This window comes from Fringilla coelebs, assembly GCF_963513975.1.
Source record: "Fringilla coelebs genome assembly, chromosome: 6".
NCBI classification, from domain to species: Eukaryota; Metazoa; Chordata; class Aves; order Passeriformes; family Fringillidae; genus Fringilla; species Fringilla coelebs.
Window position 1 is genome coordinate 29,592,779 of NC_140034.1, and position 17,001 is coordinate 29,609,779.

The 17,001-nt window shown below is 38.1% G+C and overlaps 1 protein-coding gene across 1 annotated transcript in view; it reads right to left on the bottom strand.

Moving 5' to 3' along the window:
* Window positions 1-2,250: 2,250 nt before the first annotated feature.
* DPH6 (diphthamine biosynthesis 6) overlaps window positions 2,251-17,001 on the bottom strand; it is a 185,072-nt gene continuing 170,321 nt past the window's right edge. The window contains exon 15 of the mRNA XM_084207361.1: window positions 2,251-2,593. Coding sequence (XP_084063487.1) covers window positions 2,478-2,593 — 116 coding nt within the window. The 3' untranslated portion in view covers window positions 2,251-2,477. The remainder of the gene's footprint in view (window positions 2,594-17,001) is intronic.

Sequence of the window (17,001 nt, forward strand, 5' to 3'; positions counted from 1 at the left end):
TATAAATTTTGAGTATTGATGTCTTTCTCTCTTTTCACTAAACCACATGTATGTCTGTGTGTGTGGTTGTTTGTACCCATCTCCCCACCTCACGTCTTCAGCATTGTTACAAAGTCAAAAAGAGCTCTGCTGAAACATTCATAGTAGGACCCAGTAACTCTGATGAAAGTACAGCAGCTTAAGGCAGATAAATTGTGCTATTTCTATTATAAAAGTTTTAGGCCTCTCCGTGGCACACTTTACTCACCTACTTTGCATATCAATGTTGCACAAATGGGCTTCTTCATACTTAAAATAGTGTAGACTGAGCTTATAGTTTCAGTCATTCACACCACTCAGAAACTGTTTGAAGTCTCTCTAGGAGAAAAAGTCAGCAAACTGTTCTTTTTTATGTATTCACAATTTAAACCTGTTGAAGTTCTATTTCTCTCTCTCAAAAAAGCAAAAGGTTTTGCTTTCAGTTGAGAGAAAAACAAAAGATCACACTGTTTTTCAGACCAAAGCATTCTGTTACCATTTCTCAAAGCAGCTCTAAATGAGAAAAAAAGCAGGCTAGTTGGAGTCATGAATCTTGTAGGAAGACTTACAGGAAAAGCTGTTTTCTTTAGGAGCAAATATCCTGCCGCCTTAAAATATCCAGTACAGTACAAAAGCTAAGATCAACATGTTTCACTATCTTTTTAAACTCATGGTGAAAAAAAAAGACTGCTACTGAAACTTATGCCATCTCTTTGGTTTCCATATGCATCAATGGAAAAATAAGCTTCATCCTTATATCTCTGAAGGTACATCTTCTCCTCTTCTCTTACAGTCCATTGTGTCTCTGGCCCATGGACACTCCACACTGAGAGAAATAAAATACTGGTAGTTTCACAGAGAAGTGAGAAAATTATGTAGCCTTCTAAAAAAGTAGAATTCAAATAAACCAGGCACATCCAGGTATTAACAAGTCCTTTTCTGATCGTGGGAAAGGATCAAATGTGTTTAAGTCTAACCTAAAAATGATCCTGAATACCAATCAACTAATGTATTGTTAACAGATTCATCCCTTTTTCCTTAAGAAATTTAATACAACCATTTTTTTTGTACACTGTTATATAAAAAACTCTTTGACTTGCCCCTTTCAAAAACATTTAAAGATCTGTGAAAAAAGTAATTCTTACTGAAGAAGATGGCATCTTTGCTATATTATTGGAAGCAATAGTAAGCAACAATAACATTAAACAGTTTCTAATTTCAAGTACTGATCAGCATAGTATGCTGGGCATGTAGACGTTGTAACAGAGGAAGATCCTCTTATCTTAAGTGTCTTGTTTTATATCAGGTGCTGCCAAGTGCATTTCTGATAGTGGGTAAGAAAATTAAACTGGAGTGCTAAGTCCACCTCATTGTCACCTCAATGTGAATGTCCTGCCATTCAGTTAACTTTTGTGGAGGTATCTCAGATATATGCTGAGGACAGAGAAGGATAACTTGGAGTGCTGGTCTCCTAGCTCCAGTGTTCACACTGTGGAAGAAAAGCAGTGGGAATATATAGATACAGAATACAGGCAAGGGAAAGGTTTGATACTCATTCTTGAAGATTTAATTCTGTAGCTTTTGTCTGAAAGCAAAATTTTTCTGCACTGCATTACTGCTTCAATCAAGGTCCAAAAGGCTTTCTTTTCTATACTGACCTTATGTAATGAGTAAAATATCAGTGGTAATGAAATTGATAGGTGCTTCACCTGTGTGTCTGAGCCTGTTTTAGTGAAAGGAGTGGTATAACTCCTGCTGATTTTCTGGAGAAAATTGAAGCCTGGGGTCTCTGAAAGCTGGGCATACTGGTAGCTGGTAGTTACATGAATGTTGGTAGCTCTTTAATAACAGCTGTCTACCAGATACAAAATACAAAAATACTCCTGGATTAGAAAGCAAGGTGGGAGATCCTACTGTCTGGCCATCATTTCCATTATTTGTTTCAGTAAAATGTGCATCCTAAACACCACTCTGAATAATGCTTCCCCAGTGCTAGGAAATGATTAAAATCTGGCCACAAATAAGGTTTTCATGAGTTGGCCTGAAGTGAGTAAATTCAACATAGAATTGAAAGGTACTGCAGGTAATATTCTAGGAAACTAGAATATTACCTCCATCCAAATGGTCTAAAGTTATAACTGGGGTATTGTAACCAGACCTAAATATATCAAACTAAGAACTAATGTGATCACACCAACTGCATCTCCTAGAAGCCACCTGCTTTACCCTGCATACATCTAAAAACAAGTCAGAAAAAAGTACATTATTTTTAAAAGAAAGCTTTATTCCTCATACAAACCTGACTCTGTCACATATCATGAGGCATCATTACCAAGGTAATACAGCTTTGCTTAAATCAAACAATATTGCCTCATGACAGTATCCAACGGAGTTAGTATCAGCTCTTTTCTTTGTTCTGTCCTAGATGGAATGTATGTGTGTTTTGATATCAACTCAATCTAGCTTAACCAGCATGTTATATGAATAACATCTTTGTCAGGTAAATCCACCACAGGTACTAAAATCAGAGCTGGGGTCTTCTCTTCCAAATACTTTTCAAGGTATTCTTGCAGTCCTAAAATAGAAACAAAACAACAAATGAGTCCCCCTTGTCTTGTTGTGTCCTATCTCTTAATAATGATTTATAAATACTTTTCTGAAAATTATTGTGGAGTAGCAATTAACAAAAGGAAGTGAAACACAACTATTAATTTTTTACTTTATATAGAAGGAAAATCTCCCACCTCCTTTTAGACTAATTTGAGATTAATTTTAGATGTTGCCTAAGGCCAGAATTCAGCAAAACAGTTAAATGCATATTTCTCAACCTTGAGTGAGTGAGTGGTCTGTTGATTACAGATACAGAGAACTGAAGTAGAGCAATAGTAAAAATACCAAAAGGCCAGCTGAAATTCAGTTGTCATTTTTGATATTTGGATGATCAGCACATAGTTGTCTGTAAATGAAACTCTTCTCTCAAGTCCCATTATGGGGCATCAATCAATAGAGAAGAAGTTAAAGTGGGCCATTTTAAAAAACATTATGAACTTCATTTCATTTTTTAATCTTGAAGACACAATGGAGCAAGTCCAGGAAGGGCAACATATATGACTGAATATCTGGAATTACAGTAAGATTCAAACTCCTTAAAATACAGAATCTGGCTACGAGAAGCTCTAAAGGGACTGGTATGTGTAGCAGAAGTTTGCAAATTTAAAAATCCATTACGGGAACAGAATTAATAATTGAGAAGATCTAATTAGAATACAGAAGAAAAGTAAAGAATGGAAAATTTAAACTTAGCATCAAGACATTCTTGGTTGTGCTCAGCCTCAGTGAACATGCTAGAAATCAAGCCACACAGAACCCTAAAGAAAACTACTGAAAACCCTCTGAATGACCCACAAAAGACACTTTCCTAATGATAAGGTATAGCCTGCAAAGGTTCTTGTTTCAATAACGTATTTCTGTCAGCAGCTTCTGGGATTATGGCAATTCTTTATAACACTAAGCAATCTTGGCTAGAAAGGGTGTAAAGAGGGCAGAACTTGCAGACTGTCAGAGCTTTTTTTTTTTTGGCGTCACTGCCTGTGAAACTGCGAATAGGCAGTTCAGTCAAAGTGTTACCTCATTCAGGATAAAACAGGAATTTTGCAATTGTATTCACTGAAGCCAAAACTCCTCTCTTTTTATCTGGCAGGAGTAGTACAAATTAATGTAATAATGGCAATGCTGCCTGCAAAATATTGCAAAGACATTACCAGTCTTCTGAAATTTTGCTGGCTTCCTTTTGTATTAGCATCATTGACATTGGAGGTGAAGACAGACAAAGGAGAGCCAAAGATCAACAGTCACCTCAAAGGTCAAATGACTTCTTCATCTGGTGTGCAAAAAGGAACTCATTCTCTGTATTACAGATATTCAGCAGTGACCTGGTAATTAACTATCAACTAACATTTTTCTTGAAAAATTTGACTTCAGAAAACTTTATGGCTATGCTGACTCAGCAGGCTTTAAGTGGAAGGGGTAAAGACAAGCCACCTCAAAATCACAGGTTCCACCCTATTAAAATTGCATTTATTTTTTTCATCAATTAAAATTGTGACAATACAGTTTTAGACTTTAGCATTTTATGCACAGGCTTAAAAGCTGTCAATCAGTACTAAAAGCTATGAAAACAAGTCCAGGTATACCTTTTAAAGGGAGAATTTTAAAGTGGGGCTATCTGGAAATAGACTCCATTCTTTGGTGGGTTTGAGGTGGCCAAAATATCCATAAATACTTACATTTGAATGCACCCTAGTGGCCTTGCTTGCCAACCAGGAGAGCTACCTTCCCTAAAGACCAGTGCTTTTTCTATTGCCAGTGCCTATATGTATAAATGAAATGTGGATACAAGTCTGGGACATATACCTCTAAATACTGTACTGTATAAATCAATTGGTTTTATATGAAAGCAGTGCAACTGAGATCTGCATATTTATACACTTAAAAATTGTGGATAAAAGTCTGCTGATGCAAACTTCCCCTAAAAGGCAGAGATTGGGTCTTCTAAAACAGTAAAGTTGTACTCTTAAGGTCTCACAGAAGACAACACACAATTAGTAGATCTGTGGCAACATATGACATTATAGCAACTAAAAAAATATACAGCTATATCTTTTACCTGCTATAATAAGTTACTCTAAATCTTCCAATACTAATTGTATATTCTTAATGATGGGAAATTAATGAAGACACTATTTATATTTTTTTACTCACTCAAAATATGATTTTAGATAAATAAGAGCCTTGGCCATGAGTGTTTTCTAAATATGTAACTCTTTTTTTGAATACAAAGATTTTCAAAAATGTCCTTCCTTTTGTATCATGTATGGGGAATGCTTGCTCAGTTGTATGCCATACTTATTAAAGTTGATTTTAAAAACAAAAACAAGTAAAGGACAAAGGGTTACAGTGAGTGCATTTACTGGAGGTTTAATAGTGGCTATAGATGATTGATGACAGTTATTTAAACTGCCCTGATACAAGATGTTTAAGTGCAAACAAAACCAGCTGATTATCAAGCAACAAACAAGTGGTGTGCATTGTGGATGCTTTCATTTCCTGTGAGTCCACACTAATTATGCTAGCCACATTGCAGCACACATGCAGTTTTACGGAGGCCACCCAGGGACTCCTGGAGTAACAGAAGTGAACAGGGAAATATGAAGGAAATGTCTCAAAGAAATTAAGGAGTGTTCCTTTAGGAAGTTGACACAGCTGACAGCCCAGCTGAGGTGCCTTTACACCAATGCATGCAGCATGTAAACAGGAAGAGTTGGAAGACACCACACTGCCTGACATCTATGTCCTTGCTGCCATTACAGCACAGCTCAAGGTGGGCCCATGGGAATCTCTGAGTTTTAACAAGACCAAGTGCAAGGTGCTGCACCTGGATTGGGGCAACCCCCAGTATCAGCACAGGCCGGGGATGCACAGACCCAGAGCAGCCCTGCCCAGAAGGACCTGGGGGTGCTGCTGGCTGAGAGGCTGGACATGAGCCAGCCAGGGGCACTCCCAGCCCAGAGAGCCAAACGTGTCCTGGGCTGCAGGCAAAGCAGCGTGGGCAGCAGGGCCAGGGAGGGGATTCTGCCCCTCTGCTCTGCTCTGCTGAGACCCCACTGCAGAGCTGCATCAGCTCTGGGGTGCAGCACAGGAAGGACATGGAGCTGCTGGAGGGAGTCCAGAGGAGGGCATTGAAGATGATCAGAGGGATGGAGAGCATCTCCTGTGAGGAAAGGCTGAGAGAATTGGAGCTGTTCAGCCTGGAGAAGAGAAGGCCTCAGTGTGACCTTATTGTGGCCTTCCAGAGTACCTAAAAGAACCCTACCAGAAAAATGGAGAGGGACTGTAGTGATAGGACAAGGGGGAAATGGCTTCTAACTGGAAAAGAGTAGGTTTAGATTAGATATAAGGAGAAAATTCTTTACTGAATGGTGAGGCACTGGAACTGATTTCCCAGAGAATTTGCCCCAGCCCAGGAAGTGTTCCTGGCCAGGCTGGATGGAGCTCAGGGCAATCTGGTCTAGTGAAACATGTCCCTACCCAAGGTACGGGGTTTGGAACTGGATGATCTTTAAGGTCCCTTCCAGCCAAAACCATCATATGATTTTATGATTGTAAGTACATGAAATTTGCTCAAAGCACGTGAACTTCATCGTGCAAGATGGATCCCCCTTCTTCCAAATAATCCACAGAAATTCAGGGAGCAGGTTCCATATGAAGTGTCTTCCTGCACTACTATTGAATTTTTTATTTATTTTTTTTTTAACTTGAGTGAAGCTGAGGAATATGGACATAACTAAAACTTAAAAATGAACAAAATTTATTCAGTGTCTTCTGGCATTACCATCTATTTCTGCCATTGCTTTGTGAAGACAGGATACTGGAATCTATAATTTGATGATCTCTCATGCTGATTTAGGAGCCCTTCTATATAACATGGCATGAACTAGGAGTGTAATCTATTGTTTTTAAAGGTGATTTTCATACTAGGTAGAAAAAGCAGTGCTCTGAGAGCTTCTGAAAGGTCATTCCAAAAGACTAGGAGGTGATTTCTACCTCTTTGCTGTCACTGGCCTCAGCTGGATTTAGGCAGTATCAGATGAAGCCACAGAATCCACTTACATTTTTCAAAATCAAGTCCCTGTTATTGTTGCCATACTCTCTCTTCACTGTATATCTGCAGGGGAGTAGTAATCTAATAGTTCATATGAAAAAGGAAAATGGTGCAAAAAGGAAAATGGTAGCAAGAACGAAGATCACATTTAGTCCAGTACATAAAAAATCACTTTCATATTACTACTATCTTTCCTTCACTTTTTAACCAAAATATATTGTTACATTTCTTAGAGCAGGTTTTAAATCCCTGAGCTAATAAGGCTCCATTGCTTCTGCTGCAGAGATCTGACATGCAGTATGTACTTTGAAATGATGCTTCAGAGGGGATCAGGTTCCTAACAGTTGACTAAGAGTTCCAGTCCCAAAAGATCTGCCCCTGGTGTGCAGAACACTTAACCCTTCGACCAGTACCAACATGACTATTCACAAATTATTGATGTCCCTAAATCCCTGGCAGATTGCAGACAGTTCTTGTCTCCCTTGAAGCCAAAGCATATGGTCACTAATGAGATGGATTAAAAATACATATACACATTCAGGGCTTTGCCACATGAATGTAAAGCCACAGAAATGTTAGAAGGTGATTGAACTGGACTGAACACTGTTAAATACACGATTAGCTTGTTATGGATCATTTCCATTGATCTATATTCAGTTTCACAGCATAGTTTAATTAAAGCTGTCTGGAACAAGCCTCTGCCTTAAATGATCAGGGAGTGCAATGAAAAAGTGAAACACGAGGAACTGGAGATGCCCCTCCCTTTTTTAAACATCCATCTGATTATCTTTGTGGTGTCCAACCACAGCAAGAACAGAAGCGGTGCTTTAAAATATTGTCTGTTTTTTCAGTCCAAGGTTTTTCACATATTTTTCTTAATATAAAATGATGTAGCGGCATATAAGATTTGGGAGAAAAAACCTGCATAGTTTGTTTGCATCATTGCAATTAATGCCTTTCTATCCAAAATAAAATCAAACCCAGTAAACAAGAATATAATACTGGAATATAAAAGGGAGTCACCCGGAAAAATATCATTTTGTGCTGATTTTTTTTTCTGCAGCTGTAAAGATTTTAAATCACAATATGGGTGTTTTTCACAGTCCAACACTTGAATTTTTAAGTGGTGCCTTATGCTTTTTGTTGCTATTCTTGATGATATTATTTCCTGTTGGTCACTGTACTTTTAAGGGACTGGTTTTTCAAAACTCATGTAAGCTCCTTCATGGAATACTGATGATGCAATTCAGTCACTCTAGGCTAGGATATTTATGTGAATACAAGTTAAGCAGTTGCTTTGAATTGCAGGGGATGTCTGTTATAGCCATGATATATAAGACAAATGACCAGTAGGAGTTTGGATAAGGCTGTGAAACCATTTCAAACCTGTGATTTCCTTTGGCAGTCCTTGGAACTGTGACTATAAAACAAATTATAGAGGGAATGGTAGTTGTGTTTGGAACTCAAGTCATATGCCTGATCAGTTGCCAAAGCAGCCATATCTGCACATCTGTATTTGCAAACAATTTTTTCATAAAAACCTATCTCCAAGAATTCCTCACATGGACTAATCTATACCAACAGACTTCTTTCTTCTCCCACTAAACTACTTTTAGTTGTATTAATGAAAATACCTTTTTCAAGTAACCACCTAACATGGAAATACAGCCTATACTGAAAGCACCAAGGCCAGTGTTAGCCATCCTCTTTCACTTGTTCATAATACTGGAGTACCATTTTACATGATTGCAACCTCTTTTGTGAAGGATATGGTAATTAGGGTCCAGACTGATAGGACTCTGTCAGTTGGGACATAGAAAGAGGGCAACATTTCACCCAGCAAAGCATTCACCAAGAGGAATAATGGAATCATTAAATAGTTTGAGTTAGAAGGGACCTTTAAAGCTCATCTAGTCCACCCCCCTCCCCTGCAATAAGCACAGCCATCTTCAACCAGACCAGGTGGTTCAGAGCCTCATTCAACCTGACCTGAAAAGCTTCCAGGCATAAGACATCAAACACCTCTCTGGGCAACCTGTTCCAGTGTCTCACTGCCCTCATTGTAAAAAACTTCTTCCTCCTATCTAGTCTGAATCTACCCTCTTTTAGTTTAAAACCATTACCCCTTAGATGAGGGGTACACTGTCACTACAAGCCCTATTAAAAAGTCTCTCCCATCTTTCTAATAAGCTCCCTGTACATATTGAAAGGCTAATAAACAATCTCCCAAGAGCCTTCTACAGGCTAATTAACCCCAACTATTTCAGTCTTTCCTCACTGGAGAGAGATGTTCCACGCCTCTGACCATTTTTGTGGCCCTCCTATGGACCTGCTTGACAGGTTCATATCTTTTTTTGTGCCAAGAGAAAAACCTGCTATAAAGAGAATGCTAGTGCTCTGTTACATTTCACTGCTAGTCCTGTTTGTGCAGTGGACTTGTCCCTTTGAAATCTATCCCAAACCTAAAAGTTCTAGCAATGTTTTAAAGCAGGCAACAGTGAAAATGCAAGTTGCTCTAGGCTTGATGGGTACCTACAGGAGTTGTAGCAACTCTTGTAGGAGTTGTAGCAACTCTGTAGTAGTTGTTGTAACTCTTCTTACAGCTGAGCAGATGAAAAGAAATGAGGAAAATGAGCTGTGTTTCCCTGCATGCCATACTGGTAACTCCTGCTCTCAAATTTAGTGAGGAGAAGTTGTGAGCACAAAGGGCAGCAGTCGTGGACCCTACTGTTCATGGGAGATACCAGAAAAAGGAGAGATTTGTTTATCTTAGACCACACAAGTAAGTAGTCAGGATGCCTGAACTCTGCACCACCAGCAGCAAGAGGAGAGGGACAGCTGGTGTAAAATGATCAACTCTGAAGGAACCCAGATTCTGCCTCTTCCTTGCCCAGCCACACAATCCTTTTTGCTGTTCCTCTGTTTCAACAGGAAGGTGTGGGAAAGAAAAAGGGCTCACTCATAATCAGGGAGGGCATTAAAATTTACAGGACCCTCACTTTTCTAGAGCTGAGTCACTTGGCTGAGTAACTGTACAAGTCTTTTTAGACTGTAGCTCATGCATTTTTTTAGCATCTGAAAGAAAATTAGTAGACAAAACAGTTATTTTTAGTATTGGTTTGATTGTGGGCCTGTCAGCCTTGGTGATGTGTCTCTTTTATCAAGCTGCCACAGTATCTTGTTTTGTTTTCAGAGCAAAGTTTGATTAAAGACCAATTTCAGAAAAGTTACTCACTGTGGGCGTTAATTAGTGCTTCCTGGCCTCTGCGGGGTTTATCTTATGATCTGTTTCACTTACTAAACCCTGTAATTCAATTTACATGAAGATGGGAATGAACCAACCTTTTTCTATTCTTCTGAAGGCTTCTGTTTAACTCAGTCCTGAAAGAAACTCTCTCCTATCATTCCCTAATAAGGAATTCTACTTTCTAGCCTTTTAAAATCAAAATTAAAGCAATACTTCATATCTATAATGACTTTTCAACCAAAGAACTGAGAAAGAGCTTCAGAAGGGGGTAGGTAAACTTTAGGAAGCCTTTACTTCTAAATAGTGTTTGCAGTGGTGCCCAAGTATACTTAGAAAAAACTGATAATCAACTTTTTCTCTTCCTCTGCATCTTTCTGGGAGTGGAGCATTGTCATTCTGTAGGAGAAGGTTGCTGGTGTTGTCCTCCTCCTCTCTCATTAGCAGAAAAGCCTTTTGTCTTTCTGAAAGCAAAAGGCCAGCTACTAGGTCAAAAATATTAAAAAGGTAGTTGATGAAGAAAGACTTAATAGTACTGGCAGGTAAAAAGTAGCAGGTACAAGTGAAATTTATAACATGATATAGGTAAAATTAGGAACTGAATAAAATGAATGAAAAGAAAATGCCATTGGGGTACTATACACATACAAGCAGACCAAAAATAAAAAAAGCCAGCCCAATGTACTCAGGTACATTGAGTATTTGAAACTAGGTTGAATAAAACACTAAACCAGTGCATAAGCACCCAAATTTGTGAGAGAGAAGATGACCTAAAATGGTCTTTTTTTTTATAGTAGACAGCCTGCACAGGAAAACTGAGTCTGGGTGAGGCAACATTTTCAAGCAGAATTCATGGAAACTTCCATCTTAAAACCTCTTGCAAGCATACATTCTTTTGTGAACTTTCTCCCAGATTTTGAAACCTAAACTTCATCCTAGTATTGACTAAGGCTGGTAGGGATGCTTCCTAAAGTTGTAGTGTGACAGATACACTAGAAATGCTGAGAAGAAAAGGAAATAAGGCAATGATAATTATAAAATAGATTAATATTTACAACAATTACAATTTCAGGCCAAAATGGCATCCCTGAAACAGCTATAAGCCACCCAACTTTTGTAGTTACCTTCCAACCTGCACACAGTACCAGTCCAATTAGTTATGTTATCATGCACATCAACAGCAAGTTGCAGAAATAAATGTGACTCTTTAAAGACAAACAAATGTTGCTGAGCTCCTCCATGTATTAGTTAGGGCTGTTTCTCAATAGAAAAAATTAAGATTTGGCTTCCATAACAATTCTTTCAAGCTGCTGGCTACAGCTTAGAAAATAGCAGAACATGAAAACTCATTGCTGTGTGTTTTCCAGTGTTCTGTTTTTAGTCATGTCCTGTATACAGACTGAGAATCGGCCTATACAAGGTTATAAATGTGCACTTTTGTTTAAAATGTCATTAGCCTTCTGCACTAAATAAAGAAACACTTTAAGCATGCCCTTCCAATACTCACAGTGAGGAGTAAATATAATTTCAAAGAAAACGGAGGACTGAACTTTCCAAGTACAATCACTCAGAGAAGAACTTGTGCTTTTTCTAAAACCATGACAGAGTGCAAAGATCACGAGCCTGTTTTCCCTGTGTGCTATCCTTCAACCCTGTAATCATCCAGTCTCTTTATGGGGTGGATGGTTATTGAATTTGTATGCCAGCTGTGTCCAGAATCTCTGGGGAGGATGGGCTGTAATGACACCAAGCGGGGATGAGTTATGAATGGACACAGATTATTACAAACACAGAGAGCAGTAAGGACCCATTTTTCAGGAGGCATTTTCGAATGTGCTTCACAGTATGTGTATGTACTTGTTCACCCATACAGTCTCACCTGAATGTGCCTATGTGGGCAGATAGAACCACAGGATTCACTAGAGGCTCACACACATGTTTTTGTTGTACTCTAAATCAGATAAACATGTACTTCATCTTTTTTTTCCCCAGATTAGTTGAAAACTTGGTGTGAAAATGATCAACTGCAACAGCACCTGTGCAGTAACTACGGAACTTGGATTTTCACCCTTAGGTCAAATTACAGCTACTGACTCTTGGCCCATAGTCCAGGAGCATGAGATGGGCAGATTTGCAAGCTGTGGGACAGTTGGTAGCTGTGCCCTTCAGGTAGGGCTGAGGACACTGGTGGGGCAGCGTGTGTGGGAAGCCCGGCTGTGCCTGCTGGTAATGCAAGAACTTTTATCTCCAGGGCCTGTCAATCTGGCACCTTTCACAAGTGTTAAATTCACTTAAGTATATTTTTTAAGAAGCTGTCATGAGACATACTGAAGCAAATATGTCCTTCAGTGGTTACACATGGACTAAGTTGTAACAATGTTTGTTAAGTGCTTTGACATCCCCGAGTGATATGTTTGGTACAGCTTCCACATTTGTTCGTTTATTGAAGTCTGCTAAATAGTCTTCAGAGCCAGTGGGTTAAAGAAATACCTGACTGGACACAGTGCATCCAAAAGGCTGGACCACAAAGAGATGTTTATATAATTAGAGGACACCACATACATCTGCTGGTAGGAGAATTTAGTCTATAAATAATAAAAAAGCTTTCTAATAGAGGTTGTGGTAAGCATCTTTTGATTGGGTACAGAGAAAATTATGTGATACTTGCTTTATGTCAAGTTAAGCTGTGATCATTTAAAATAATACTGATGGAATAATTGTTTTCAGTTTCTAGGCCAGATTCTCAACAACTATAAATGGTACCTATGCTAATTTACACCTGCTGAGGAGATTGCATGGTAGATTGTATATTTATATATAGTACCATGTGCAAACTAATGCAGTTATTTCTAACGTTTACCATTGAAAAGAACTCTGAAAATTTAAATCAATCTCCTGCCCTAATGTAAACAGTGTATTCTAACAGAAACAGATAAAAGTGCACTGAACATGTTAAATACATTATTAAGTCAATGAAGCTCATTCATATTGATCCATATTGTCTGGCTTCACAGCAGTTTAATGAAAGCTGCCTGGAATATGTAACAGAGTGGTCATGGCATTCACTGCCTTTTGTGCTGAGTGAGTCAACAAATGACTAAAATTTCATTACTGCTGCAACTGACAACTTATGCAAAATTAGCCAGAGCAAGCTTAAAAAAAGGGTAGGTCAGTATTTAGAGGTGGAACAAAACCCAGCTTCTGTTTTAATGGGGAAATTGTGCTGCCAGAGGTTGCTGATGATCCACCCAGAAATTTGTGGGCTCTTGATAGCCCCACTACTTAGTTCCCCTTGATCTGGCAGATTTACATTAATTGGATTTTTATCCTGTATGGCAGTGACCCAAGATATCGGTACCCTCTTACTCTCTATAGCCAAGGAACAAAAAGAGAGAGATGAAAGTCTTTTGTTCCTTCTCCTGGCCTCCAAGGATGACAAATAAATCTCGGTGCTAGCGCTTCCTGTGTAATATGAGCTCATCGTTTGTTACGGAATTGGGAACAGGAGGCTTGGGAGAGTCATTCGGCTGTGTCAGCCAACAGCTAAATGAAAGAAAAAGGGTCTGTAACTTGGCCACATAGTGATCTGAGCTGCAAGTCATTTTTGCTCTAACTCGAAGTTATTAATAGCATAATTTAGAAAAGCCTTCAGTAAGACTTACGTTAGGCACGAAATAAACGCTAAATAACAGACAAACTCTACCACCAAGAGTTTACCATTGACACGAAAAACCTGCAAGCTGAAAAAGGAACATAGGACAGGTAGGAAACTGAGCCATAGAAAACAGTGGAAGAATTATATTATTTGTTGAGGTAATTTGTAGAAAAGCCAACAACTGACCCCAAATACTGACCCAGCACAGGGCCCTTCTCTTGAGAGCATACCACAGTGAGGATACACAAACACCAGTACAGTGGCAAAGAACTGAATCATCCTTTTGCTTGGGCTGCTCTTGGATCTCTGGAAATTGAAATCACAGTCCCAGAAGAGCAGTGCTGAACATGTTCCACCTGCTCTGTTGCTAAACAGATTCACTGCTTGGAGGCCTCTGCTCTTCCACCATGAGTAGGGGGAGTTGTTTACAGGTCGTTTGAAAGTTTCCTGTGGACTTTGTGACAAAATAGTCTATTGTATCTGTCATAAGGCTATACATCTAACTGTATTAGGATTTCTTACTAAGCGTTGTTATATATTTTATACCACAGTGTATCATGAAAGTCTACAATGACAATAAATTATCACACAAATATATATATTTTAAAAAAAGACGATTGTATTCACCAAAATACATGGTCTCAAACATCTTAAAAAAAAAAAAACCAACACAAAAACTTACGTAGAATGCCTTTTGGGATTACGCAAACTGCAGTGTAACTCTTATATTTTGTGTGACAGGTAAAGTACACAGCATAGCCCAGCAGTAAATGGAAAAGCTGCCCAGATCTGGTCTAGTGCTTAGAAATTTCAGGTTCACCCAGGTGGATCAGCTCCTAGATCTGTCAGGTGGGTCAGGACCCATAGGTGACCAGTTAGTCAGCAGCATTGACAGCTCCTCTGCTGGATCACTGGTTCTTTTGACAGCCATTTCTGCTTCTGGAGCCTTAAGCTACATTTCCATTAAGAACTATGTTAGCTCAAAGAGATACTGGATTAATGAAATTGAAAATGTTCAGAAGAAAAATGCATGTGGTGCTTTAACCACTTTTAAGAAACATGAAGTGCAAGTGATGGAAGGGCGACCTTTATCTTTTCTACCAACAGAAGCCCAACCTCTCAGGCACAGTGAGAACATAATTTATCCTCGTGCTTCGTTCTGTTTTAAGATGTGATCTTTAAACAGCATGAGATCTGTTTTTGAAGTACAGGTAGAGAGACAAAATTTCTTTAAGAAAAGATGTCAGTTTTAAAGTAAAGCTAAGAGGCCCACACAGCCCTCTCTTTGGTCAACACTGATACTTTATGCCTTGGGTCTTAATTTCTTAGGGAATTTCATGCCTGGAACATCATCACTTGAGTGGTCTTACAAGTATTTCCTACTCTACATTAGCTGAATGAGTTGGCTTTTCTTTTTAAAACATTTCTCTTGCAAGGTGATTTTTCAATTACACCACTGCAAGGAAGATTCACAAGAATGAGGACATCACTCTCTTTTCTCTTTTGCAGAAAGCCCATTTTGGTAGAAAAGAAGGCAAAACAAAATATGCTCTGATTTACTGAATTTCTGCCAAATCATTTTGCAGGGCAAAGAAAACTCATTGGCAGCCTGCTATAAGAACACCTGAGGTCATTAAAAGTCCCAAAAAATTTGGTAAGATCAAAAGGTGAAACAGGAAAATGCTAAAGGAAGAGGATGAGTACTATGATTATTAATCACCATCATTTAATCAGTTTCATTTTTGACTTACCAGGAGTAAAGAAGCAGAATAAGGACAAATTAAATGGTTATTATAATTTATAGTCAGAACTTCATTCTAAATATATTTGCTTCCCTTTGTAGTTACTAATTTTGGTAAATCTGGCACTTTTAAATGCCAGATTCAAAGTTATTGGTACATTTCTTTAGCAAAGCATAGCACTAAAGAATAAAATACTATTCTACTTGCTTAAAATAAAAACTTGGTTATCCATTTCCTTCAAAATCCTAGCTTTCCCTCAGGGGAAATCTGGAAGTTTTAAATACACCGATCCTTTGCTTTGCCACAATTCTCTCTTTTTGACCTCTTACATATTTTTTGTCTGCTGTCACATTTTTGATGATTTTTAAAAATTATAAATCTGATTTTAGATTAATTTTTCTTAAACCATTTGCCACAATTTTTTACAAAAATCTACATGCAGTTTCATTCTTAAGGCCAACCAAGGATTTACAATATGCTAAACTGGGCAAAAAAATCTATAGTAATCAGCACAATATATTTTATACTCCATCACAATAATTTTTTCTGTCTCCACATCGATATAACTTTTTCTGCTTTTTACAATGGTTTACAGCTTAAATAATTTAATACAACAGTTGTTATATTTTTATTGCAAGCTTATAAAACTTGCACGGTAAGTCTCTTGCATGCAATATATTAAATAAAGAAATGACAGGGGAGAAAAGGAACTGATGATTACTAAAACTGTAATTCAGGTTCTGAATGTGTCATAAAGTGCTTCTGGCTCACTTGTGTTCTGCACATCTTGTCAAAGTTCCTCAGATGAGCCACCTCGTCATATTCAGTTCTTGCCTGTTACTCCCATGTTGATAAAGGTAAAACAACGGTTTCACATTTCACTCAATGCATTGATGAAGGGATGGTCAAGGGGAAAGGGCCCCTCATAAAGATCCAAAGGGCAGGAATGCCATTGCCAATGCTGCCATTGAGCTGCTGGAAGACCCTGGGAAATTTATTTTACTTCATGGACATGTAAAGAGCTCTGCTCCATTTAATTTTGCAAAAGCTTCAGTGGTATATAGACATGCTCCTTAACTGTAAGGCAGGACCTTTCTGTCTCATTTTTGTGTTTCTAAGCAACTGGAATATTTGATCCTTCGTAAAATAAAACTCCAGATTTCATACTTCCATTTTGTAGAATAAAAAAAGTACTTTCCTGTCTTTGTGAAATGGTTTGAGATCTCTTGATGAATAATTGTTACTGCTTTAGTATATCTAAGAGCTTATGTAAAAGATGCTGCTTCAGTAAGACTCTTTAAAATTATGTTTCACATTAGAGAGACCCACTTTAAATATTTTTACAGACACAGTTCTGTCCATCTCTACAAAGTAGGTCACTGTATATCCTGTATATCCACAAGAACATATAAGTCTGTTGCTTCTAAAACCCCTTTGCTGATAGCTTACGTAAAAATAATAAATAGTGTTCTAAATTTATTTCAGAAGTAAATTTTACATACTTGGAAATGCCATATGCATTTCTATTTTAATTTCCATCTTTCTATTTCTATAATTACTCATATTTTTGAAACTCAGAATAAAAATTTAAACTATCTGTTGTACAGATTCTTAGGCAAGGCTTGATAAAAACATCCAGAAGATATTTCTGATGGCTTGGCCCAATAATTAATTCCCATAA